At 49.5% G+C, this 27,054-nt stretch overlaps 1 protein-coding gene across 1 annotated transcript; it reads right to left on the bottom strand.

Annotated features, from left to right (window-relative positions):
• Window positions 1–16,623: 16,623 nt before the first annotated feature.
• Window positions 16,624–23,465, bottom strand: ERAL1 (Era like 12S mitochondrial rRNA chaperone 1). The gene is made up of 10 exons (XM_056127240.1): window positions 23,157–23,465; window positions 21,516–21,643; window positions 21,207–21,284; window positions 18,893–18,939; window positions 18,683–18,744; window positions 18,418–18,530; window positions 18,080–18,328; window positions 17,440–17,589; window positions 17,259–17,339; window positions 16,624–17,160 (listed from the first exon to the last, which is right to left on the bottom strand). The coding sequence occupies exons 1-10, from the start codon at window positions 23,437–23,439 to the stop codon at window positions 17,038–17,040; spliced, it is 1,314 nt and encodes a 437-aa protein (XP_055983215.1). The 5' UTR covers window positions 23,440–23,465; the 3' UTR covers window positions 16,624–17,037.
• Window positions 23,466–27,054: the final 3,589 nt, after the last annotated feature.

The raw sequence follows: 27,054 nt of genomic DNA on the forward strand, positions 1-27,054 counted from the left end.
CATCCCATATGGTCCCCCGAGCACTGCCAGGAGTAATTCCTGAGTGCAGAGCCAGGAATAACCCCTGTGCATCGCCAGGTGTGACCCAAAAAACAAAAACAAAAACAAATATAAAAAGAATATTAATGATTTGCGCTTAGGAGTTTGGGACTGACATTACCTAGCAGTGGGCCATGGAAAGAGCATGCCTAGCTGGGTCACCAGGGGAAAGGCAAAGAAAAATCCACAATGAGGGGCCAGACAGACAGTACTGGGTCTAAGATACTTGTCTTGCATGGGACCAGCCCTGGTTCTACCCCTAGTACCACATATGCTCGCCTGAGCACTGTCAAAGATCACTCCTATGCATAGACCCTGAAAAAGCCTCTGAGCACTTGCTGAATGTAGCCTCCAAACCACCCCATAAAATAGTAATATAAAAAGTTGGGGGCAGAGCAACAGTATAGTGTATAGGGCATTTGCCAGGCATATGGCTGACCTAGCACCCCATATGGTCCCCCAAGCCCACCAGGAATGATTCCTACGTACAAAGCCAGGAGTAGGCCCTGAGCACAACTGGATGTGGCCCAAAACAAAACAAAATTCATATCAATCACTATAATCATTTTGTAAGCCTGTTTGGCAGAATCTCCTACTGATAAATAGAAGCATGCGCTTCGACTTGACCATTTCGCTGCCAACAGAAATAAACACAAGGCTGAAGAGATACAATATGACAACAGGTACGGCACTCTGTACACAAGATCTGGGTTCGATTCTTGGCACCTGCTTGGTCCCCTGAGCACCTCCAAGAGTGATCCCTGAGCGGAGTGCCAGGAATAAGCCCTGAGCACCACTGGATGTGGTCCAAAGCCAACAAATGAAGGTTCCTAAGAATGTTGCTTCCCTTTCTATGAGGATTTTGGGCTGCAAGGATGGTTTGGGGGTAAGATCACACCTAGTAATGCTCAAGGGTTAATCCTGACTGTTCTGAGTGATGGTGGGACTTTAGGGACCTCTATGCGGTGCCAAGGATCAAATAGCAGCATGGGCTGCTTGTAAAGCAAGTTTATCTCCCTATACTTTCCTTCACCCCCTCCTTCTTATAAAAAAATTTTTTAGGTATACTCTTCCAAACTTGGGGCTGGAATGATAGCACAGAGGGGAGAGCATTTGCCTTGCACATGGCCAACCTGGGTTCAGTTTCCCCACCTATACCCCCACCCCAGCATCCCATATGGTTCCCTAAGCAGAGCCAGGAGTAATTCCTGAGTGCAGAGCCAGAAGTAACCCCTAAGTGCCACTGGGAATGGCCCGGAAACCAAACAAAACCAAACCAAAACAACAATTCCAAACTTAGTTATTGGGGGCAATTCCAGGAGTGTTTGGGGACCATCAGTGCCAAGGATTCAACCTAAGACATCCACATGTGCTCCAACTCTTTGAGCCATCTCCTTCACCAGTGTACAGTATACTTCAATTAAAAAATTAATTTGTGTGCCAGGGCAACAGTACAGCGAGTAGGGTGTTTGCCTTGAATGCAGCCAACATGGGTTCGATCCCCCAGCATCCCATATGGTCCCCTGAGCAGAGCAGAGCCAGGAGTAAGCCTGTGAACCACCAGGTGTGACTCCGAAACAAGATAAAAGCATGAAAAGTTAAACTGTGGGTAGGCTGAAGGGGGACGCCGGTGAAAGGTATGGTATTGGTATGTTGTATTATGACACCCTATAATTAACAGCATTATGGTGCCTAAAGTTTTCTTTTTTTTTTTTTTTTTTTTTGCTTTTTGGGTCACACCTGGTGATGCATAGGCGTTACTCCTGGCTCTGCCCTCAGGAATTACTCCTGGCGGTGCTCAGGGGACCATATGGGATGCTGGGAATCGAACCCGAGTCGGTCGCGTGCAAGGCAAATGCCCTACCTGCTGTACTATCGCTCCAGCCCCAAGGAGCAAATTATTTTTGTTTTGTTTATGTTTTGGGGCCACATCCTGTGCTCAGGGTTTACTCCCAGTTCTGTGCTCAGGAATCACTCCTGGAGGAACTTGGGGAACCTTCTGGGGTGTCGGGGATCTAACCGGCTCGACTGCATGCAAGACACAGAAACCACTATGCTCGGGTTTTGTAATTAGTATTTAAAGCAGAGACCAGGTGAGAGCAAGGAAGGGATGAGTGTAGGCAGAAAAAAGAAGATCAAGGACTAAGGTCAGGGCCATGTGCCCAAGTCGGGTACAGAGACTGATGACACACACATTAGCCTCCTCAGGCTTGGAGCGTGATAAGAAAGTAAATGTATTATTTGTAAATGTATTATTCGCTGGTATTGTTTCTTTGGTAGTAGGTTTGTAAAGCCCTATAACAGCCATTTTGTTTTCTTTTAAAGGTATTTTTAGGGTCCAGAGTGATAGTACAAAAAATTTTTAAATAATAAATACATTTAAATTTTTAGTCTGAAAATTAAAAATAGAGACTGGAGAGAGAACTTGCAAGGCTGAGCACAAGCTCTGTATGTAGAAGGTCTGGGTTCATTCCCCAGCCCTTAGTGATTCCTGAGTACTCCAGGAATGAACCGGAAGCACTAAGCGAGGAGTAGCCCCTGGTCATCACTTGGGACAGGGCCCCAAAATAAAACAAACAAAAAAAAATCCAAGCGGGGCTGGAGCGATAGCACAGCGGGTAAGGCATTTTCCTTGCACGCAGCCAGCATGGCCGACACAGGTTCAATTCCCAGCATCCCATATGGTCCCCTGAACACCGCCAGGAGCAATTCCTGAGTGCATGAGCCAGGAGTAACCCCTGAGCATCGCCAAGTGTGACCCAAAAAGCAAAAAAAAAAAAAAAAAAAAAAAAATCTAAGCATCTCACCTGCTATATTATCTCTCTGACCCCTAATTTTTTTTTTCTGCCACACCCGATGGTGCTCAGGACTTATTCCTGGCTCTTAGCTCAGGGATCACTGACTCTATGGTAGGGGTCAGGAGACCTTGTGGGGCGCCGGAGAACAAAACCAGGTTAGCAGTGTACAAGGCAAACAACTTACCCATTGTACTCCCTGCCCCTCAGATTTTAATTTTATGTTTCAGCTGATGAACAGAATAGTATCTATGTTTATTAATTTATTTAATTCTTGAGTCAATCCTATGGGAGAGGTACTATAAATGAGAAAATTGGGACCAGGAAGATAGTTCAAATGGTAGAGGGTAAGTCTAGCATGTAGAAGACCCCAAGATTGTCCCTCAGTCACTGCCCCCCCATTCCCATCTCAGCAGTAGCTGTTCCAGCATCCAACCATCAGTCTCCACACCACTGACCCAAGTCTTGCCAGGCACGCTTTAAAAAATAAATTCAGGGCTGGAGCAATAGCACAGCGGGTAGGGTGTTTGCCTTGCACGTGGCTGACCTGGATTTGATTCCCAGCATCCCATATGGTCCCCTGAGCACCGCCAGAAGTAATTCCTGAGTGCAGAGCCAGGAGTAACCCTGTGCATCGCTGGGTGTGACCCAAAAAGCAAAAATAAATAAATAAATTAATAATTTATCAATTTCAGGGCCAGAGAGATAGTACGGAGCTTCAGGCGCTTACATTGCATGTGACCAACCCTGGTGGAATCCCTAGCACTACAGATGGTTCACTGAACACCACCAGTATTGAACCCTGAGCACAGAGCCAGGACCCAAAAGTAAATAAAATAGAAGCTGGGACAATAATACAGCAGGCCGGGCACTTGCCTTACACTGCTGACCCGAATTCAATCCCCGGCACCCTTTGTGATCCCCCAACCCTGCCAGGAGTCATCTCTGAGCCCAGAGCCAGGAGTAAGCCCTGAGCACAGCCAGATGTGGCCCCCAAAACAAATAAGTAAATAAAACAATCAATTGAGGGAGCATGAAAGTAAAGGAACTTGCCCATGTTTATGTGAGTGTCCGAGCCAGAACCAGGACTTGAACCCAGATTCCCAGGCTCTGAGCTTCCTGTTTGCATGACTTCCTCCTTACTGGAGAGACCAGGATGTTTCGGTGAGCTCCAACTAGAATATAGTCTAGACTGGCCTCAGTGCCAGAGACAGTGGCAAGCCGAAGGAGATGGTCCCGGGGAAAGTTAGCGAGAGAGAAGCAGGGCAGTGATGGGAGAGAGGAAAGGCAAGTGATGATGCAGGGATGGAGGGAGGGAACGAAGCATCAGCGCCTGCTCTGAAGACAGCAGACTCAGTGGGGTGCACTAGAATGGGGCAGAGCAGGCCTCTGTGCCCAGAGCCAGGAACAAGCTTGTAAGCGGGTATGGGTAGGACAGGATGTTCTATATAAACTTTAAAACCTTAGCCCAGAGATAGTACAATGGATAAGAGGTTTGCTTGGCCTGTGCTGACCCCAGATCAACCCCTGACACTGCAGAAGATCCTCCAAGCACAACCAGGAGTGATCCCTGAGCACTGAGTTGGGAGTAAGCCCTGAGCACTGCAGGCCCCAAAACAATTGATTTTAAAATCTGCCTAGTTCAGAAAGACAGCTCAATGGACTGACTGAGCACATGCTTTGCAGGAGGCCGGGTTAAATCCCTGGCACCACGTTGTGCCTCTGGCATTACCAGAAGTAGCCCCTGAGCATCAAGCTGGAAATGGTTCCTGAACACCTCTGGGTGTGGTCCAAAACCAACTAAAAAAAAAAAAAAACAGACCTCAGACAAGGACTTAATATCCTCATAAAGGTAAGGTAAAGGTAAAGGCCCTCCCGTTGATCATCGATTTGCTCGAGCAGGCCCAGTAACATCTCCATAGGAGACTTTGTTGTTACTGTGTTTGGCATATTGAATACATCACGGGTAGCTTGCCAGGCTCTGCCTTGCGGGCGAGATACTCTCGGTAGCATGCCGGGCTCTCCGAGAGGGGCGGAGGAATCGAACTCGGGTCGGCCATGTTAGCTGCGTGCAAGGTAAACGCCCTACCGCTGTGCTATCGCTCCAGCCCTCATAGTGAGATGCAACAACTTTCACAAATTTTCTTCTCCAGAAACATCTTTTGTTTAGCCTGGGAGAGGTAACAAGCAATATAAAATGAATTACTGTGTTCCTGCTACGGGGGCAGGCTTGAGGGGTGGTTTGGAAAATGGAGAATGGTGGAGGGAAGGTGACAGGTGGTGAGGTTGGTGTTGGAATATTGAATGCCTGTACCAAATCACCATGAGCAATTTTGCAAACCATAGCGTTTAAATAAAGGGAGGGGAATCAATCAATTAGGAAAAAAAAACAAAAAACACCAGGTAAGCTGCTTGCCTTGCATGCTGTTGATCCAGGTTTGGTCCCCAGCACCACATATGATTCCCCCAACACCAGCCTCACCAGGAGAGATCCCAGAGCACTGCCAGGTGCAGCCCCAAAACAAAACCAAACAGGATCTGGAGAAGATGGTAGAGAGGGTTTGCCTTGCACGCGGTGCACAGGGGGTTCAATCCCTGGTACTACATACAATTCCCTGAGCCTCACCAGGAGTGATCCCTGAGCACAGAGTCAGGAGTAAGCCCTGAGCACTGCCACGTGTGGTCCAAACAGACAAAACAATTGAGGGGAACATAAAATCCGGCTGTCCAGGCACCCGATCTCACCAGAGTCTGCCACAGACCCTGATGAGAGCGCAAGGGCCAGTGTCAGACTGGATTCCTGGAGGGCACAGTGGTGCTGTTCCCTGGATACTTTTGCAAACCAGGAAATGGAGGGCCTGGGTTAAGCTCCTTCCCTACTCGTCCTCATCCCCGGACCTGCTCAGGCAAGAAGTCCTGGGACTGAGCTGGAGAGAACTCCACGGACTGAGCTCTTTGCAGGCAGGAGGCCCATGTTTGATCCCTAACACTGCATGGTTTTCTGAACTCCACCGGGCGTGACCCCGGAGCACTGAGCTAGGAGTAGCCCCTGAGCACCACCAAGTGTGACCCAAAAACAAAAAAAAGAAAAAGAATTTTGAAAGATGGGGCCCAGGTGGTAGTACAACAGGTAGGGTGCTTGCCCTGCTTGCGGCCAACCAAGTTTGATGCCCGCAATCCCATAAGGAATCCTGAGCCCGCCAGGAGTGATCCCTGAGCACAGAGCCAGGTGTGAAACCCTGAACACTACCGGGTGTGCCTCCCCCACCACCCTGCCATCAATTTTAAAAAAAAAAAAAGAAAGAAAGAAAGAAAGAAAGAAAGAAAGAAAGAAAGAAAGGGAGCCCCAAAACTTTGTCAGGGAAGCAGAGCTGAGAGCCTTGTTTGAACTGATAGTGCCTGTAGCTTATCTCACCCCAGCAGCTGCAAGGCGCAGGTTGTTCTACAGGGAGGGAGGAGGTCAGGGCCTGGCTGATGGCGGGAAGGATTGCAGAAGGGAGGGACACTTTTATCACCCCATAGCTACCACAGGACACTGCCTGGGCACTGAAGAGGTCCAGGTTCGAATCAGGACCCGGGGGTCCTACTTACTTAGAGAAGAATTGGGAGCTGATCAGTGTTATTGGTTGCAAAGATCCTCTTCCCAATTTTGATGTGTGCTGTGTGCCTGGGCAGGAGCAAACAGTGGTGAAGGACCCCCAGGGAAGACGAAGAAAAGCCCATTACAAAGTAAAATCCCAGGGGCTGGAGTGATAGCACAACAGGTAGGGCATTTGCTTTGCACACAGCCAACCCTGGGTTCAATTCCCAGCATCCCATGTGGTCCCCCGAGCACTGACAGGAGTAATTCCTGAGTGCATGAACCAGGAGTAACCCCTGTGCATCGCAATGTGACCCAAAAAGAACAAAACAAAAAAAGTAAAAGCCCAGGGGCCAGAGCAATAGTGCAGCAGGTAGGGCATTTGCCTTGCACATGACTAACCCGGGTTTGATGGTTCTGGCACCCTGTGTGGTCCCCTGCTCTCTCCAGAGGCCATCCTTGAGTACAGAGCCAGGAGGAGTGCTCACACCTGAGCAGTTCCAGGTGTGCCCCCTTCAAAAACAAACAGAGAAAACAAAGTTAGAAAGTCCCAAGGGAAGGAGCCGGATGTGGAGTCAGTGCCTGAGCTTGTTACTATGCTCCAGATTAGAAACATTTCACCCCAACTAGCTTATTTCAATATATTATGCTTTAACTTTTTTCTTTTGGGGGTCACACCCAGAGCTTCTTAGGGGTTATACCCAACTCTGCTCAGGGGTCACTCCTGGTAGTGCTCAGAGGACTACCTGTGTTAGGGATCAAGAAGAGTTTGAACCCATGCAGGGCAAGTGCCTTACTCTTTGTGTTATAGCTCCAATACAAAATTTTATTTATTTATTTATTTGCTTTTTGGGTCACACCCAAAGATGCACAGGGGTTACTCCTGGTTCATGCACTCAGGAATTACTTCTGGCTGTGCTCGGGGGACGATGTAGGATGCTGGGAATCAAACCTGGGTCCGTCGCGTGCAAGGCAAACGCCCTACCCGCTGTACTATCACTCCAGCCCCAAAATTTCATTTTCTTAACAATCATGAAGAAGAAGATATCTGTTTGTTTTTGTTTTGGGGCCACATCCAGCAATGCTCAGGGGTTACTTCTGCCTCTGCACTCAGGAATCTCCTGGTGGTGCTCAGGGCATTATATGGGATGCCGGGGGTTGTAACCAGGTCAGCCATGAGCAAGGCAAACACCTTACCTACTATGCCATCACTTCTGCCCTGGAGAATGGTCTTTTAACCCCAATATCACGATCACGATCATCTTGTTGTTCGTCGATTGCCTCGAGCAGGCACCAGTAATGTCTCCTTCATCCTAGCCCTGAGATTTTAAAGTGCCATATTCAAGGCTCTTTCAGGGCTAGGAGAATGAGACGCACCATTGTTACTGGTATTTGGCATATTGGGTATGCCACAGGGAGTTTGCCAGACTCTGCTGTTACATTCAGTAACCTGCCCACACCCCAATATACTATTAAGAATCCAGAGTTCCAAGATCAATGGCGGGACCTAGGCAGACGGACGGTTGAGAGAGCCCAGGTTCTGACAGAATCTGAAGCTGGGCTTGTCCTTTTGGCTCTGAGTCCATTTGGGCAGGTGATTTGGAAAAGCAAGGCCTCTAAAACAACCCCTGCTTCCCCCTACCCCCACCCCAGTGCAAGTGATCCAACCCAGAGCTTCACACATACCAGCCTCTATAACTAAACCTCTCCCTGACCTAAGGCACATTGTGAATTCACAGGTTCGAGCCAAGAATGGCCTGTGGGTCTAGGACCCATCAATTCCAGACAGGCCTGGTTCGTTGGTCACAGGAGGTCAGAAGAGAGGTTGTTTCAAAGGGCTAAGGGCAGAATGTGAAAAAGGTTATTAAAAGGGGTGGGAGGCTGGAAAGATAGTACAGCAGTGTGGCCAACCCAGGTTTAACCCCTGACATCCCATATGGTCCCCCAGAGCCTTCTAGGAGTTATCTTGGAGTGCAGAGCCAGGAGTACACCTTGAGCGACCGCTGAGTGTGGCCCCAAACCAAATAAAAATAAAAGTTATAAAAATAGATAAAGGATTGGGGGCTGAGGGCCCTGGAAAAATAGCACAGGAGGTAAAGTCTTTGCTGCTGACCCTAGTTTGAATCCCTGGCACCACATCTGATTCCCCAAGCATGTTCTGAACAAGAGACAGAAACTAGCCCTGAGCACTGCTGGGTGTGGCCCCCAAACAACAAACAAAATAAAAGCTCAGGACTGGGAAACAGCTCTGAAGGTAAGGCATATGCTATGCATGAACAAGATCCTGTGTCTGACTCCAGCACCACCAGGTGAGGTCCTGGGAGCCCCAACCCCGTAGGGCCTGAGCAGTGCTGCATTGCTTGGTCTGCACCTCTGGGCTGAGCGTCACTGGCCATGATCCTGGTCCCCTTGAGCACTGCTAAAGAATCCACAGAGAAACAAAAAAGGGATCAAGAAAGTGGAAGCAAGATGTGAATCCCGGTGTTGTAAAAAAGCTTCTCACATTTCTTTTTCCTAATAAGTATTTTTTGGTGGGGGAGGCACATCCAGTGGTACACAGAGGCTCCTCCCAGCCTGGTGCTCAGGGGTCACTCCTGGAAGTGCTTAGGAGACTATAAGGTGCCAGGAATCCAACCCAGGCCTCTTGCAAGCATTTAGCCTATTGAGAAATCTTTCTGCTGATATACTGTTTTTGGTTTGGTTCTGGTTTGGGGGTCACATCTTGGTGGTTGTCAGGGATCACTCCTGGTGAAACTCTGGGGGCCATATGGGGTCCTGGGGACCAAACCTGAATCAGGCATGTACAAAGCAAGCATTTTATCAGTTGTATTATCTCTGTAATTCACATAATTCTTTTTTGTTGTTATCATTGTTGTTTTTGGGGGGCAGGGCCACATCAAGGGGTGCTCAGGGCTTACTCCTGGCTCTGCATTACAGGAAGTACTCCTGATGGTGCTCAGGGACCATATGGGATGTTGGGGGTCAGCTGTATGCAAGGCAAATGCCCTACCCACTGTACTATCAATCTGGCCCCAAGCCACATAGTTTTTCTCTAAATATTCCTAAGGATTTTGTAAATTGGGTGGAACTATCATTCCGATTGTATTTATTTATTTATAGCACAGCGGGTAGGGCGTTTGCCTTGCACGCAGCAAACATGGCCGACCCGAGTTCGATTCCTCCGCCCCTCTCTGAGAGCCTGACAAGCTACCTAGAGTATCTCGCCCGCACGGCAAACCCTGGCAAGCTACCCGTGACATATTCGATATGCCAAACACAGTAACAATTGTCACAGTGGAGACATTACTGGGCCCACTAGAGTAAATCAATGAACAACGGGAGGACAGTGACAGTGACAGTAACAGTGCACACCCAACAGTGCACAGGGTTTACTCCTGACTTTGTGCACAGGATCATTCCCAGCGGTGCTCAGGGGATTGAACTCAGGGGATTGTGTACAAAGCAAGAGCCTTACCGGGTGTACTATGTCTTTGGCCTCTTGTTCCTATTTCCATTTTATTTTACTTTTTTTTTTGGAGAGGACCACACCCAGCAGTGTTTAGGGAGACCTCCAGTATTGGGAGACCATATGGGGTGTCAGGTGTTAAACCCAGGTCCAATGCATGCAAAATAAGTGCCCTACTTGTATACTATCACTCATGCCCCTTCCATTTTATTTTTTGTCTTGGGTTTTGATTTTGGTTTGGGGGCCACACCTGGAAGGGCTTACTCCTGGCTCTGTACTCAGGGATCACTCCTGGCAAGATTTGGGGGACTATATGTGGCCCTGAGGATCAAAGCCAGATTGACCACATATATAGTCAAGTGCCTTCCCTCCTGTAGTATGTCTCTGGCCCCTTCTCGTTCTCATTTTAGAGATGAGAGGAGTCTGAGGCTCAGAAAGCAGGATGCTGAGGGTTGCAGTACAAGAAACTGGCAAAACTTCAAAACTGGCAAGTCAAAACTGGGTCTGATTCTACTGCCCCAGAAACCCAAAAGTTGGGCTAGAGCAGTGGATAGGGCATTTGCCTTGCATGCAGCTGACCTGGGTTTGATCCCTGGCACCACATAGGGTCCCCTGAGCAGCATCAGGAGTTGATCCCTGAGCACAGTCAGGAGAAATCCCTGAGCACCACCAAGTATTGCCTTCTCCATTACCCCATCCCCCTCAAAAAAAAAAAAATAAGCCCAAAAGTTCACACAGGAAATGGACCAAAAACACAACATTCACATTCAGGAGAAAGCTTTATAGGCACATACACAGGAACCCCGTTCTGTCCCCTGCGCTGCGTGACCTGAGCACTGCTATGGAGTGACGCCTGAGCACAAGGCTAGGAGTAGCCCCTGAGCAACTCTCGATGTGGCCCCCAAACAAAAGTCCCACAGGGACACACACAAAATCAAGCACATTCACAGCAGTTTGTGCACAGAACTCAGGCTCTGAAGCTTGAGTGCAGAATTGTGTGTCTTTTCCTGATTTTCTCCCAAAGTTTTTCCGTGACAAGACTGGCCTGTTGGAGGCTGATGGGCACGTGCCCACAGGGAGACATTGGTGAGGACCCTGCTACATCTGGGCTCATTGTTCACCAGCTTGTGGGAGCATACCCAGAACTGGAGCATGGACTGTCCACCGCCCCAGGGTGAGCGGTTGTGCCTCGGGAGGCACTCCTCAGCACCCCCAGGACAGGGCCATTGATGGAGTCTCAGGGCCACAGAGAATTAGACAAGGTACCTGCCTGCTCAGGGAGGAGTCGCAGACAAACAAGGAATCTGAGGAGTGATGAGAACAGATCCAAGGTTGGATGCACTGGGCTGAGTGTCAGAGAGGATGAAGTTTTACAGGAACCGGAGCGCTAGTGCAGGAGTTAAGGCACTTTCCTTGCATCACTGCAACGCTGGTTCAAATCCATGGCACCAAATGTTTCCCCTGAGCACCACCCGGAGTGATCCTGAAGCACAGAGCCAGGAGTAAGCCCGAAGCATTGCTGGATGCAGACCCCTCTGCATACTCCACCCCAGAAAAAAAGACAATCACCAGCTGCTGTCAATTCTAACTGACCCTTTTGAATTGAGCCCAGTCTTTCATATGGAGAATAAGGATTAGAGCAGTTTTCTCTTTTCTCAACTTATTTTTATTTATTTTAAAGAACCATGATCTAAGAAGTTATTGATAATTAACTTTTACTTAACTTAATAATATTTCAATACCAAAACCACCATCAGCATCAACTTCCCTCCATCAGTGTTTATTTTTAAATCACACTTGGGCTAGCGGGGATAACTCACATGCTTTGGGTCATTCCCATGGTGTTCCGTGGACCAGGTAATATTAGTAATCAATCCTGGGGTTCCAGCATGCAAAGCATGTGCTCAGCCCTTTGAGCTACCTCCCCACTCCCCAGGCCTTTCCTTTCTCCTTCCCCTTTTCTTTTCTTCTCCTTTCTTTCCTTCTTTTTTATTTGGAGGAGTGGGGAGAACATCTTGCAATGCTCAGGAGTTACTACTCCTGGCTCTGCACTCAGGAATTACTCCTGGTGGTACTTAGGGCACTGTATGGGATGCCAGATTGAACCCATGTTGGCCTCATGCAAAGGCAATGTCCTACCCACTGTACAAATAAGGCTCAGGCCCCTTAAATGTTTATTTATTTATTTATTTAAATGTTAAGCTCCTAGGACCTACTCTCTCTCCTTTGGGTCTCCTGTACCTAAAGAGTCTCCCAGAGGGGCTGAGAATGAGACAAGGAATAAGGAAAATAAAGCTGAGAACAATCACATTATTTGTCCTTCTTTTATCTCATACAAAAGCTCCAATTTTGAGCTGGAGCAATAGCACAGTTGGTAGGGTGTTTGACCTGCACGCGGCCGACCCAGGTTCGACTCCCAGCATCCCATATGGTCTGAGCACTGCCACTGGTAACTGCTGAGTGCAGAGCCAGGAGTAACCCCTGTGGATCACTGGGGGTGGCCCAAAAAGCAACAAAACAAAAAACCCCTCCAATTTCATAATAACATAATAAAGTAGTCACGAAAACTGAACCTCCCCCCCAAAAAAGAGAGAGAGAGCTTGAGAGATATTTGTCCCTCATTGTCCTTCATGCAGCTGACCCATTTATTCCTGCAACCTGATCCCCTAGGCACCACTAAGACCAACTCCTGAGCACAGAAGTGGGAGCAGACCCCCATCATTGCTGGATACGGCCCCAAATCTCAAAAAATATATAAATTTAAAAAATTTGCAGGGGTGAGGTAGTTCAATGATTAAGGCACATGCCTAGCCTACACCTAACTCGGGCTTCATTCCCTGCTCCATGGAGCCCCAAGCATCCCTGGGTTTGGGTCTGAAGTCCTCCCACACTGTTGATGTGCCCCTGGAGGCCCCTAACACCACCAGCGTGGCTCAGGCAATGCCCAGCACCCTTGTCTGAGCTATTAGCCTCCTAAGAAACACATGACAGGCCTTCTAAATCCATGTTGCAATGGCAGGGACTGGAATATGATAAAAGAGAAAAGTCTCTGGAGAGCCATGAAGCTCCAGGTCAGAAGCATAAAACGTTAGAATGCAAGTCTGGGAGCTGCTTGCCTTGAATAGAGCCAAGCCAGCTTGGTCCCCAGCACCCATATGATCCCGGAGTCCAGGAGGAGTGATCCCTTTTGAGTGCAGAGCCAGAAGTTAGCCGTGAGCACCGCCAGGTCTGGCCCAGAATCAAACAAACAGAAAAAACAGGACTCTAGTCTGGGCCCAAAGACTTGGACTGGGTCCCCTGCTCGCCAACATGTCAAAAGACGGGCAGGGCCTCTAAGTGACTAGTAGCAGGGGAGAAGACCCCTATTTTAACTCCCTGCAGAGTTTGCAGAGGAGACAAGCAGAAATGGCAAGTGTCCTCAGGTCCCACTGAGGCCCCTGCAGGCTTCTGATAAGCAGACAAGGTTCCACCCTGATAGCTCCTCATCTCCCTATCAGGGTCCCCAGATCACCCCACCTAAGCTCAGATGCTCCTCCAGGCCACACCCTGATGACAGCATCTCCACCCAGCCCGCGCCATCACCATAGGCTGTCACTGCTGAGGTGACTCCTCTCTCTCCCAGACCCTGGGGGCTCTGGCCATGTTCACCTTGGAACATAACCCCCCAGAGATTAAGAGGAACTCATCCTGTGTGTCACATCTAAGCTGGCTTTCTCACGGAGTTTGAGCTAATTTCTAGAACATTCCATGAGCTTTAATATGTTCAACAACAGGTGAGCCTCACCTGTGGCCTTCAGGAAAGGATGAGTTGAGAATTACATTGTTTGAAACCTTTCTGTCGGCCAACATCAGCTCTGTGTTCCTCCTTGTGTTAGTTCTGGAGCTAAAGGCCTAGCTCTCTCACCACTCTGAGAAGTTGGGACTTTTATTATTACTGTGCAAGGAGAAGCCAGGGAGGATCCAAGAGGGAAATAGACTTATTTGAGAGCTCTAGCTTTGTCTGCGTCCCCAGGCCAGTGTCACTCTGTTCCCTGACACTGTGCTCAGGTTAATGCCAGCCACTGACACAAATATTCAGTCTCTACTGTGGCAGAAGCTCATCGATGAAGACACAAGACCCAGATGATCTGCTTCTAGTGACTCATCTCATGAATACATGGGCCATAACTGAAGATTTGTCATTGTTTTGGGGCTCAGGGTTTACTCCTTGACGTGGCCGGGGGTCCAAATGTGGGATCAAACCCTGAGTCAGGCTATGGGAGGCAAAGCACTCTACCCACTTTACTTTCTCTCCAGCACCTATAATTGAGGGATTTAACTAGTCAGGCAAGTGCAGAGGTAACTCTTGAGGAAGTAGGAATTAACTAGATAGGAAAGAAGGGAAGATCAAATGAAACAAGGTCCTGGGGCAACAGGAAATAGAATGCCCCCAGGTTCCATTCCTCTCCTGGCCTCATCTGAGGGGTTTATACCTGCTTCCTGGCACACTCCAGTGTCCAGGCCAACATTTCTCAGTTGGGGGCCATATGGCCCTAAGGTCACTCCAAGGGATCATAGGTGAAAACTGAGTAAATGTTGAGGGTGTCACTCCACAAGATTAGGGAGTCAACTGGTGGAACAGAGGAGCAACGGGAAGGACACAAGATGGGAAGGGGGCCTGAGTTTTCCAGTCTTGGAAAACACTGGTCAGCTTGCTCTTCAAGCCTGTTTCTCCCTTCAGCACATACCCTAAATTTGGCAGTGGGAAGGGCACACCTGGCAATGCTCAGAGCTTACTCCATTTTATTTTTTGGGGGAAGGGGGTGTCAAACCTGGCAATGTTCAGAGCTACACCTGACTCAGAATTCAAGAATTACTCCTGGCAGTGCTCAGGAGACCATATGGGATGCTGGAGATCAAACCCAGGTCAGACTTGTGCAAGGCAAATGCCCTACCAGCTGTACTATGGCACTAGCCCCCCTTTAAAACATGTCTTGCTTGCTTGCTTATTCCTACTCTGGAGAAGCCTGTTTTCTCTCTTCAACATGTACTTCTCTCATTCCCTCCCCTCACATCGTTCAAAATAAATTTCAATTACAAATAAAAAGAAAGAAACAGAAACACTGGTCAAGTAGAGGCTAAGGGAAGAGAATTAAGAGGCCCCAGAAAGGGGATGCAATCTGCAGAACTCTGGCCTCTACCTTTGGAGTCTCCCCTCTGCAGTGGGGCAGGAAACTGAAAGTTGCCAGGCTCTCACTGTCAGTGCCGTGAGCCCAGAGGTACAGGGCACACAAGTTTAGGGTTCAACTATCCTCAAATCTCCTAGCATTAGAGCAAAATTGAGTACAGCAGGTGAGCGCTTGCCTTGCATGTGACTCACCTGGGTTCGATCCCCACACCTTAGCACTGCCAGGAGTGATCCCTGAGTGCAGAGTAAACCCTAAAAACCTCTGGATGTGGCCAAAAAAAAAAAAATGAAAATGAAAACAAAATCTCCTAGCACAGGACCCCCAGGGAATATGCTAGGTCAGATACACCCCAAACAAAATCAACCCCCTCTGGCAGGGCTCTGAGCTCAGTCACATCCTGAGGGCTAAGGCTGTTCTTTCCCCACCTTGGCTCCCTTCAAGGGGACAGAGGGACCTGAAGGGGTTCTTGGGCTTGCGCAGTGAAGAAAAAGCAGGTGAAGAAAGGCCTGAGAGGGAGAGGGCCTTCCCGCTGGCCTTTGTCCAAGGAATCCAGCAGGGGAAGGGTTAAGAGGCAGGACTATCTAAAACCCAAACCCGGGAAAAGTGCTCCACCCAGGGGAGGGGCCAAGGGATTAAAAGGCAAATAGCCCCAACAGCTCCAGTGGAGAGGTTGGGCCAGGCCTCCCTCCACCCCAGGACCTGGTGCTCTGCTGGGCCAACTCCAGGTAAGGGCCTCCTTACAGGCCAGTCTGAACTGCCCGTGGTCTGGCCAGAGGAACCGACCCCTTTCCTATCACCTAAGCTTCTTTCCCTCTGGCGCTGGGCTCCCAAGGAGATCTCTTAGACTGCAGCTTGGCAGGGTGCTTTGAGTTACTTCTCTTCCTGGAAGGACTTGGGCTGATTTTGAGCAGAATCAGAGTCCCAGAAGGGAAGGAGAAGGTAGGAAGGAAGGAAGGAGGGAGCCAGGGTGGGTGTCCTCTCCCTGCAAATCCCGGGTGGCTGTGCCCCTAGCCCGCTCCCTGCGCCCCTGCAGGGCCCTGGCTGGGATATCATCATATACTGTAAGTTTGCGATGAGACACTACAGTATAGATGATGTACTAGTCCGGGCACCCTCAGCGCTGGAGCGGGGCGCCCTGCTTAGCCTCTTGCAGTCGGCCGACCTCCAAGGCACTTGGGAGTGGCGAGGAAACCGTTACCATTACTGAGTTTAGTAATGGTAACGGTTCTCTTGCTGCACCCAGAAAAACGTGCCAAGAAGACAGCCTGGGACCCTGGAGCAGACGCCTGATAGGAAGCAGACTGGGCAGGGGTGAATGGGAAACGTTCTCTTCTCTCCCCCCTTTTTTTTTGGCGGGGGTTGGTCACGGGGAGGGCAATACCTGGCAATGCTCAGGGCTCATTCCTGGTTCCGCACTCAGAAATTACTCCTACTCCTGGTGGAACCTGGGAACCATATGGGGGTCTGGGGGATCAAACCCAGGTCGACTATGCTCAAGGCAAGCACCCCACCCACTGTGCTATTGCTCCAGCCCATCTTTTCCCTGTTCTTCCAAAATAAAGATGCAAACTAGAATGTTTGTCTTTTCATTTTATTCACCTCTGGGGCTGGGGGTAGTGAGGGGAAGGAAGAGGGCAAGGGCTTGGGGTGCAGCTTGAAATCATTATCTCTTGGAACACTTTCAGCGTTCGTACATGGTCTCAAGGTGGAGAAACTGAGCAAGAGAAATGGGGCTCCATGCCAGCTGGAAGCAGGGTGGCCCGGCTTTGAGGGGAATTGAAAAGCCCAGTACTCAGACCCGCACAGCGGAGCCCCAAGGGGGAGCTCTGGGGCCTGAGTTAAGGTGCATTCCTTCCTCAACCAGGAGCTGGGCAGACTGGGCAAGGCCGGGCAGGCTGGAGTCAGCAGAGCCTGTGGCACTCCCCAGTCTTCTGGTTCCCAGGTCAGCAGCTGGGCTGGCTGGGATTCCTCAGGAGAACAGTAAGCTCCTCACTTGAGGAGCTTCACAGAGAGGCGCAGCCGAACGTCGCAGAGAAAGAGGTCCATGAGGTCCCGGGCCACCTCCTGTGCAATCTGGGAGATCAGCTGTCCCTTGGCCCCAATCAGAAGCCTCTGAGGGCAGGCATGAGACGGGTGTGAGCCAGCCCTCAGAGGGGTAAAAACCCCGCTTCACAGAGCCTAGTGCCCCCTCCAAGCCAAGGCCTACTCACCACATGAGATTCTTTGGGCACCAGAAGCTTCTGCAGGATCACCAGCTCCCCTGCAGGCCCTTCCTCCCACAGCATAGTCTTCTGCACAGGGAGACATGGTTAGTCAGGCCGGCTCACCCCGCCATCTCTCAGGGATCCAGCCACCCCGGTGGAACCCCCAGAGTCCCACACTGGGCTGTACCTGCTGCACACTATAGGGCACTTCCTGGGGCAGGTGTTCTAGAAGCTTCTCCCGGATGATGTTGGCACAGATCTCTTGAGGCGTCTGGCTAGTGAGGACTCCACTGTGGAACTCCCAGGGCCCTGGGCGGGCCTGAGACAGAAGGTACTGCTGCACAGGAAGGAGAAGGCTTTTTGGTCCCAATCATGATTTTTTTCTACTCATTTTCCCTTCCAGTAGGAGCTCAAAGCCATCTCTATTTTGGGGGTAGAGAGATTTAGGCCACACCCACGGTTTTCAGGAGCTGCTCCTGGCTTTGCTCGGGGGTCCCTCCTGGCAGTGCTTGGAAGACCATATGTGGTACTGGAGACTTAACTGGGGTCAGTATGGGAGGCAAGTGCTTTAATCCCTGTCCTCTCTGGCCCTGGGAGGCCCATCTCCATGATAGTAAAAGGGCAAGGTTGGGGTTGAAGCCCTAGTACAAGGGGTAGGGCACTTGCCTTGCAGACAGCCAACCTAGGTTCAACCCCAGGATCCCATATGGTCCCCCAAATCTGCCAGAAGTAATTCTTGAGTCAGGAGTCAAACCCTGAGCACTGTCGGGTGCGGCCCACAAACTGAAAAGATAAAGGGCCAGTTTATGACCAATGGACTTAATGACCTTCAGTGTTTTCACATCCTCTTGGCTCAGGGCTGACAACATGAAAATCTCTCGGAAGTGGGGCCAGCCAGTCCTCTGAGTGCCCCCCACAGATTCTGGGGCTGGGCTATTCGTCACCGGGCTGGGACGGTGTGTGCCCGAGTGTGAGCGGAAGGCTTGTCTCATCTGGAGCTTCTTGCCATTGACCACACCATCGGTGAGGGCTGCTGTGAGCTCCAGAAGGACGGACTTCTGCTTCAGGCAGTCTACCTGGGAGAGTGGGAACACAGAACGTGCAGTCAGCAAGACTCAGGAGCCTGCTGGAAAGCAGAGCTTCTCTTCGGCTCAGTAGTGCTCACCTTGTTCATGACAAGGATGCTGGGGACCTGGGCAAACTGGGTCAAACACTGGAGCAGCTGGGGGCTGAGCTGGTTGCGAGTCCACTTGTCTGAGACATCCACAAGAACCACAACTGGAAGTGGCACAAGAGAATGAGCACTCTTTCCCTCGCCACCCCCAGAAGTTCCCTGGTGTGGACTCTGGTCAACCTCCACCCCTAAACTACCAGGCATGAGAGGCTGTGGCCATGTAAATTGGGCTGCAGGTTCCCATTCGGAGCCTAACCCAGATCAGCAGATTCCATGCTCTTCCATGGGTCTTCCAGCAAAGAGGGCTCCAAGTGGTGCCTACGGGACAAAACAGTGGTCAGAAAGGGTCTAAGACGGAAGCATTCCTAACCAGGGACAGTGGATGCTTTTCCTTCCCCAGGAAGATTCTTCTCACCCACTCTTTAACACCTTCACCCCTCTCACTACCTGTCTCCATTGCTGTTACCTTTTCTGCTTAATGGGGCTGATGAGGCCAGGTGTGTCCAGGAGGATCTACAATCAGGAAAGAGAGCTGGAGCACAAGTGTTGCATGCAAGAGGCCTGAGCTGGATTCCAGGCTCTTCACGGCCCCCTGAGAAAAGCCAGGAATCATCCCCAAGCAGCCCCTGAGCACTGTTCAGTGGGGTTCCATCCCACCCTCCACAAAAACAAACAAAATGACTAAGAACATAGCTCAGTGGTAGAGCATTTGCCTTGCATGCAAGGCTCTGGGTTCAATTCCCAGCACTGCATGACTCACCTGAGCACAGCCAGGAACACCCCCCAAGCAATGAACTGGAAGTAAATGCGAAGCACAGGTAGGTGTGATTCAAATAATAGTAACTCAGAAAAGAGGGCCAGATAGTACAGGAGGTAAGGAGCTTGCCTTACACAAGGACAATTTGGGTTTGATTCCTGATACCACATTGGTCCATAAGTCCCACCAGGAGTTAACTCTGACAGCAGAGCCAGAAATAAGGCCAGAGCAAAAGCTGGGTGTGACCGTTCCCACCCTCATCCCCCCAAAAAACGTGGATTGGGATAGAACTCAGTGAGAGAGCACATATCTCCCAATTATGATGCTGTGGATTTGATCCCAACACCAAAATATCAAATCAAAATAGGAAATGAAGATGCCCAGGTGTCTGGAGGGAAAATAGCTAGGGAGTAAAAAGATGAACCTTACTAGATTTTTTTTTCTTTTTGGGTCACACCCGGCAATGCACAAGGATTTCTCCTGGCTCTGCGCTCAGGAATTACCCCCGGCCGTGCTCAGGGGACCATACGGGATGCTGGGAATCGAACCCGGGTTGGCTGCGTGCAAGGTAAATGCCCTTCCCGCTGTGCTATTGCTCCAGCCCCACCTTACTAGATTTTAAACCTCCAGCTTTATTTTAATTCTAGATGGGATACAGGAGAAAGATGGGAAATGTAAATATATGGAAGACTAGGAAACAGCAAAACAGTATTAAAACACTTGATTTTGGGTGCTGGTGAGATAGGTCAGTGGTAAGTCCTTTGTCCTGTACTAGGTGACTAGGGTTCTATCCCTACCACTGTGTATGGTCACCTGAGCACTGCACCGTAGCACTGTCCTCCCGTTGTTCATCGATTTGCTCGAGCGGGTCCAGTAACATCTCCATCGTGAGACCTGTTGTTACTGTGTTTGGCATATCGAGTACATCACAGAGAGCTTGCCAGGCTTTGCCCTGAGCACTTCCAGGAATAATCCCTGAGCACAGATCCAGGAATAAGCCCTGTGCACTGCCAGGTGTAGTTCAAAGAACAAAACAAGCAAACCAAAACAAAAATATTTTTGATGGGGTCAAAGCGATACTACAGTAGGCGGGATACTTGCCTTGGATATGGTCAACCGGGTTCAATCCCCAGCACCCCTATGGGTCCCCCGAGTATAGCTAAAAGTAATCCTTCAGAAAGTGCCTCCCATCGAGGGAGGCTGGGAATGGGGATTGGGGTGTTGGGGGATGGTGGGGGGAGATGGGGGACATTGGTGGTGGGTAATGTACACTGGTGGAGGAATGGGTGCTGGATCATTGTATGACTAAAAAACCAACCCAATTATGAACAGCTCTGTAACGGTCTATCTCACAGATATTCAATTAAAAATTAAAAAAAAATTAATGTGGAATTCATGCCCAATTCAATCAGCTTAATCAATGGCTGAATAAATAGCAGTACTCTTACAGTTAAAAAAAAAAAAGATCCTTCCGTAAGGAGTCAGGACTAAGCCCTGAACACTATCAGTGTGGTCTAAAAATGAACAAAAATTTTTTTCTTTTTCACTAGATTGTTAGAGAGGAAAGGGAAAGAGAGAACTGAATTGGCCCTAAAAGAAAAGACCCCTTGGGCCAGAGTCACATTGCAGCAGGTAGGGTGCTTACTTTGCATGTGTGACCTGGGTTTGATCCCCAGCATCCCATATGTTCCCCTGATTCAACCAGGATTGATCCCTCAGCACAGAGCCAGGAATCCACTCTGAGCACAAACAGTTGTGTCCCCTCACCCCCCAAAAGAAAGACCCCTGGTCCAGAGAGATAACTCAAAGGACTGGAAAACATGCTTAATATTCTGGAAGCCCAGGTTTAATCCCCAGTCCTGCAGAGAGCAGCTGAAAATTTAAAAAATAAATAAAGAAGACCCCTCTCACCCTTCCTCAGATAAGTGAATCTAAACATCATTTATTCCAGCCTAATAGTAAGGTAGATTCTCTTAGTTTCACCCTCTATCCTGTTTCCTGGATTTTCTTTGCAGGTACCCACCACCTGGGTATCCTTCTCTGTGATGACTCCCAGGGCTTGGCAGCGAGTGGTATGCACCTTCTTGGACACAGGGAATACCTGCCATGAACAAAGAATTACTAAGTGCCATCCCAGATCCTTTTAGGGTAATTCATGAAGGCATAGTAAGAAATGAAAGAGGAAGAAGCCCTTCTCTCACCCCCACACCACCATAGTCCCCCCCCACCTCCAGCCCTTTCTACACGCATACACAGACACACACACACACACACACACACACACATGCGCACAAGATATGAAAAAGGTAGGGTGGTGAAGGATGCAACATACCTTTCGGCCCAACAGCTGGTTGGAGAGTGTTGACTTCCCAGCATTTGGGGCCCCTAGGAGGACAACTCGGAGGACCCGAGGATTCTCAGGCATGTCAGGGGGATGAACCAAGAGGAGATCCTGTTCAGCTGTGTAGGGGGCAGGAATGTGAGCAAGAGAGAATACAATCTTAGTTATCTGCTACATAGTCCCACCCACACACAAAAGAAGCAGGAATATAGACTGACGCACCAAACTGAAGCCAAACCTGGTTCTGAAACCTAGTTTGCCCATTTATTTATCTATACAATTTTCTCAAGTTCTCTAAATTTTCTAAAGAAATCTCTACAGAGATTTTATTAATAGTTCCTACTCACAACTTGGGCTGGAGCGATAGCACAGTGGGTAGGGCATTCGCCTTACACGCGGCCAACATGGCCGACCCAAGTTCGATTCCTCCACCCCTCTCGGAGAGCCCGGCAAGCTACCGAGAGTATTCGATATGCCAGACACAGTAACAACAAAGTCTCCAATGGAGACGTTACTGGGCCCGCTCGAGCAAATCGACGATCAACGGGAGGGCCTTTACCTTTACCTTTACTCACAACTTTCTTTTGACAATTGGCAATTATGTACAAAATTCAGCAAGATACATATTCAATACTCATTATAAAGTGGGTCGAAGCCAGAGGAATGGAATAGTGGGGAGAGGGGCCAGAGTGATAATAAAGTGGGCAGGATGCTTGCCTTGTACATGGCCAACCTGGGGTAGATCCCCAGCATCCCATATGGTCCCCTGAACATTTGCCAGGAGCAATTCCTGAGTAAAAGACCAGGAATAAGTCCTGAGCATCGCTAGATGTGGCCTCCAAATAAAACAAAACAAAAATCAAGAAAGAACAGTGGGGAGGGCACTTGCTTTGCACAGGGCCAACAGGTGTTCAACCCTCAGTACCCCATATAGTCCCTAGTCCACCAGGAAGTAATCCCTAAGCATAGAGCCAGGAGTAAGTCCTGAGCACCGCCAGGTGTGGCCCCAAACCCCAATTATTTTTTTAAAGTTACTGTGGATAAAGTTCTGTTATTCGGCTAGGTAAATGTATGTTTGTGTGTCAAAGTATAGCTGGTCCAAATAAAGATAGAAATCTCTCAAGCTCTATCTCACCCTTGTTAAGGCTGTTCCGAAGGCTCTGTGTTTCTTTATTAGCTCTTTATACTGCACGGTAATCATGATGGCACACCATGTGTTTAGCCTCCCTATTAGACTCTATGTTGTTTTATTACTTGGATAGATGTGGTATTCCTCAGCTGTAACTCAACGGTTTTGCAAGTTTATGGGGCACAATATGCACTTACTACATCCAGTTTGCTTACCAGGTTCTGAGAGCAGAGAGTCACAGCTCTGCTTTGTCCGTGGCCCTACAATCTCTTGCTCTTTGGGAATCTCATACTGTGATCAGATTGGGTCTGTGCTTGGAAAACTCTTGTACCTGCTACCTCTCTTCTACGAGATCCTTCACAGCTCGCCTCTATCAGGTCCTCAAGACCATTGTCTATAAAATAGGGTCAAAGATAACCCTAGAAACGAGAAATTTCTCGGATATGGGACTTCCCATGCAAAACACTGTTGCAGTCCGGATTAAATCTACCTAGGTCTTTTACCTCTGTTGGCGGACACGGAAAGGACGCGAGGAGTCAGAGAACTGTCGGGCTGAGAAATTCCAAGGAAGCGGTCCAGGGCTGAGCTCTGGCCGTAACGGCCACATGCTGATGACAGGTGGGGACCGGAGAAAGCGGCGCCCGTGCCACGAGTCACACATCTCCGCTGACAGCGGCGAAGAGAGGGGAGTCGGGCCAGCCACTCCTTAGCCGGGTCGGGGCCCAGCAGCCTGCACCCTAACGCCGTCCGCAGGAGCAGAGCCCCTGCTCGGCTGGGGGCCGCCATCGCGGCCGCAAGGCACTCTGGGAAGCGGCCCGCCGCGCGCCTCCCATTGGACCCCGCGGCGGAAAAGGCGAACGTGCAGGAGAGAATGGGCTGGACCACGCCGGGGTCGAGGAGTCGGGGAGGGCGGTGGCAGTGCCCTGGCGAGGAACCTAGGCTAAGGAAAAGGGGGAAATGTGTGTTTAGAGTGTGAACTGCCCCGATGATCGTTTTGGACTTCCATACCCAGAATGTTTACTTCTGCTGCCAGAGTTTTGTAGACGGCCCTTCGAGAACCGCCTCCGAGAAAGACTACATCTCCCACAAAGCCATGCGGAGGAAATTAATTTTTTTCTTTTAGATCCTGGCATCACTAAATCGAGAAACCTGAGCTTCCAAGGAGGCGTGGAAGTGGGCGTGGACGTGCCGGCGTCTTTCTCCGGGGTCTCCTTAGACCTCTTCTGCTGAGTAGTGCGGGATTTTCTTCCAGCAGCCTCTGACTGTTCGCACCTTTTCCTTTTTGTAAGGAGTGGTCAGTGAGTCTGGTCCCCTAGAGGCAGCCAACCAGTGGGCTATTTCTCCTGTAAACCTCAACTACTATAAGCACTAAGGCCTCCCTCTCCCCCGCCCCCCCGTTGTGTTGAGTTTCGGTCCACACCTGGCGGTCCACGGGGTTTATTTCTAGCTCTGCGCTCAAAATTCACTTTGGGTGGGCTCGGGGTATTACATGTGGAGCCGAGGAAACTGACCGGCCGCGGGCAAGGCAAACAAACGCCCTACCTGAATTATCTTTTTTTTTTTTTCCTTTTTGGGTCACACCTGGCGATGCACAGGGGTTACTCCTGGCTCTGCACTCAGGAGTAACTCCTGGCGGTGCTCAGGGGACCATATGGGATTGCTGGGAATCGAACCCGGGTCGGCCGCGTGCAAGGCAAACGCCCTACCCGCTGTGCTATCTCTCCAGCCCCTCATCTGAGGCCATTCTTCTCTGGAGAAAAAGGAGGGAGAAGGTGTAACCTCTGTCTCTGTGCTCAGGAATCTCTCCTGGCAGTACTTAGGCTTGAAATCGGGTCTGCTGCGAGTAAGGCAGCGCCCTACCAACTGTCCTATCTCTCGGACCCTAATTTTGTTTTCTAAGCCTTACCCTGCGGTGCTCAGGGATCTTTCCCAGATCTCAGGGTACTAGGGATCGAACGAACTATGATTCTCGGGATGGAATAGCAACACCTCCATGCAAGGCAAGCCCCTTAACCTCTTTTTTTTTTCCTTTTTGGGTCACACCTGGCGATGCACAGGGGAAACACCGCACTCAGGAATTTCTCCTTGTGGTGCTCAGGGAACCATATGGGATGCTGGGAATCAAACCTGGCTCAATGGCATCTAAAGCAAAAGCCCTACCTGCTGTACTATTGCTCCAACTCCTCCTCCCTTAACCTCTTTACTATGCCTCTGGCCCTGAAATGAATAAAGTTACCTTGACTAGTGTGTGTGTGTGTGTGTGTGTGTGTGTGTGTGTGTGTGTTTTCACCTTACTTACCTTTTAAGCTTCCCAAACACTTGAAATTAGAGAATAATATTGTGGGGATATTCATTAAGTATGTAGTATCACTGTCATTGTCACTGTCCCCCTGTTGTTCATTGATTTGCTCGAGTGGGCCCAGTAACGTCTCTATTGTGACACTTGTTACTGTGTTTAGCATATCAAATATGTCACAGGTAGCTTGCCAGACTTTGCTGTGCGGGTGAGATACTCTCGGTAGCCTGCTGGGCTCTCCAAGAGGGGCGGAGGAATCAAACCTGGGTCGGCCGTGTTGCTGCATGCAAGGCAAACGCCCTGCCCTCTGTGCTATAGTATATAATATAAAGGGCCTATCCAGTGACACAAAGAAGAATTGAGAATGATTACAGAAACCAACACATTCATCCAAGAACTGGGTGTGCCACCCTCCCTCAAAAAACAGTGGATTGTGTGTGTGCGCGTGTGTGTATTTAGGATATGACTTTTAAAAAAATTTTTTTTAATTTTTGGGTCACACTGGATGCGCAGGGGTTACTCCTGGCTATGCACTCAGGAATTACTCTTGGTAGTGCTCGGGGACCATATGGGATGCTGGGAATCAAACCCCGGTTGGCCACGTGCAAGGCAAATGCCCTCCCAGCTGTGCTATCACTCCAGCCCCGATATAACTTATTTTGTTGCTATTTCACATTTACGGTTTTGTGGGTCACACACACAGCGATGCTCAGGGCTTACTTTTGTGGCTCTGTGATTAAGGAGAATTATTTCTCAAAATCCTGAGAATAGAGGAATTGTGCAAACACACACGAGAGAGAGAGAGAGAGAGAGAGAGAGAGAGAGAGAGAGAGAGAGAGAGAGAGGAATGGGGTAGAGCTGGAGAGATAGTACAGGGGCTAGAGAACTTGCCATGCACATGGCTGGCCTAGGTTTGATCCTTTGGTCCCCAGCACCTCATATGGTCCCTACTTCTGCCAGCTGGCAGAACTAGAAGTTAATCCTTGAGAATTGCTAAAAACAAATGAACAAAAACAAAAGGAAAAAAGGAATGGGGTAAAGAGAAGAGCATTTGCCTTGCTCACAGCTAACCCAAGATTTGATTCCCAGCGTCTCATATGTTCCCCTGAGCACCCAGGCATAATTCCTGAGTGCAGAATTAGAAGAAACACCTGAGCATCACTGGGTGTGACCTAAAACTGAATTTAAAAAGAGAGGTTTTGGGGGGCTAAAGAAGTAGTACAGGGGCTGGAGCAATAGCACAGCGGGCAGGGTGTTTGCCTTGCACACAGCCAACCTAGGTTTGATTCCCAGCATCCCGTATGGTCCCCCAAGCACCGCCAGGGGTAATTCCTGAGTGCAGAGCCAGGAGTAACCCCTGAGCATCGCTGAGTGTGACCCAAAAAGAAAAAGAAAAGAGGCAGTACAGCAGAGAAGACACTTCCTTTGCATGCCATCAACCCAGGTTCAATTCCTGGCACTGCATATTGTCCCCCTAGCACTGTCAGGAGTGACCCCTGAGCAAAGACCCAGGAGTAATTCTGAGCACCACTGGGTGTGCCACCCTCCCCCCCTCAAAAATATATTTTTAAAGATATGAATTATTTTGTTGTTGTTTGGGGGTCCCACTCAGCAGTGCTCAGGAGCTACTCCTGTCTCTATACTGAAGCGTTGCTTCCAATTTACTTCAGTTGGTTTTGGGGGGTCTGGGAGGGACTATGTAGCGCTGGGGTTTCAACCCAAGCTTCCTGTATACAATTCATGTTTTCAACCTGTCAAGCTATTTCTCCCTCCCCAACACAGAAGTTTGGGAGTCGGTTTTAGAACTAGCTGACAGGTGGAGACAGGATTCACAGAATCTCTGTGACACAGGATTGACAGTCTTTCTTTTTTCTTTGCTTTTGGGGACCCAGAGGACTGTTTTCTTTTTTTTTTTTAATTTTATTTATTATTATTATTATTATTTATTTATTTTTTTTTTGCTTTTCAGGTCACACCTGGCGATGCACAGGGGTTACTCCTAGTTCTGCACTCAGGAATTACCCCTGGCGGTGCTCAGGGGACCATATGGGATGCTGGGAATCGAACCTGGGTTGGCCGCGTGCAAGGCAGATGCCCTACCCGCT

The sequence above is a fragment of the Sorex fumeus genome, unplaced genomic scaffold (genome assembly GCF_029834395.1).
Source record: "Sorex fumeus unplaced genomic scaffold, SorFum_2.1 ptg000063l, whole genome shotgun sequence".
In the NCBI taxonomy this organism is placed as follows: domain Eukaryota; kingdom Metazoa; phylum Chordata; class Mammalia; order Eulipotyphla; family Soricidae; genus Sorex; species Sorex fumeus.

Coding starts and splice junctions, on each gene's coding strand:
- ERAL1 (XM_056127240.1), bottom strand. CDS start 23,439: ATGGCGGCCCCCAGCCGAGCAGGGGCTCTGCTCCTGCGGACGGCGTTA. Junction 18,531..18,682: donor CATGGAATCTGCTGATCTGG/GTTAGGCTCCGA, acceptor TGCCACTTCCAG/TTGTGGTTCTTGTGGATGTC. Junction 18,329..18,417: donor GCATCCTTGTCATGAACAAG/GTGAGCACTACT, acceptor CCACTCTCCCAG/GTAGACTGCCTGAAGCAGAA.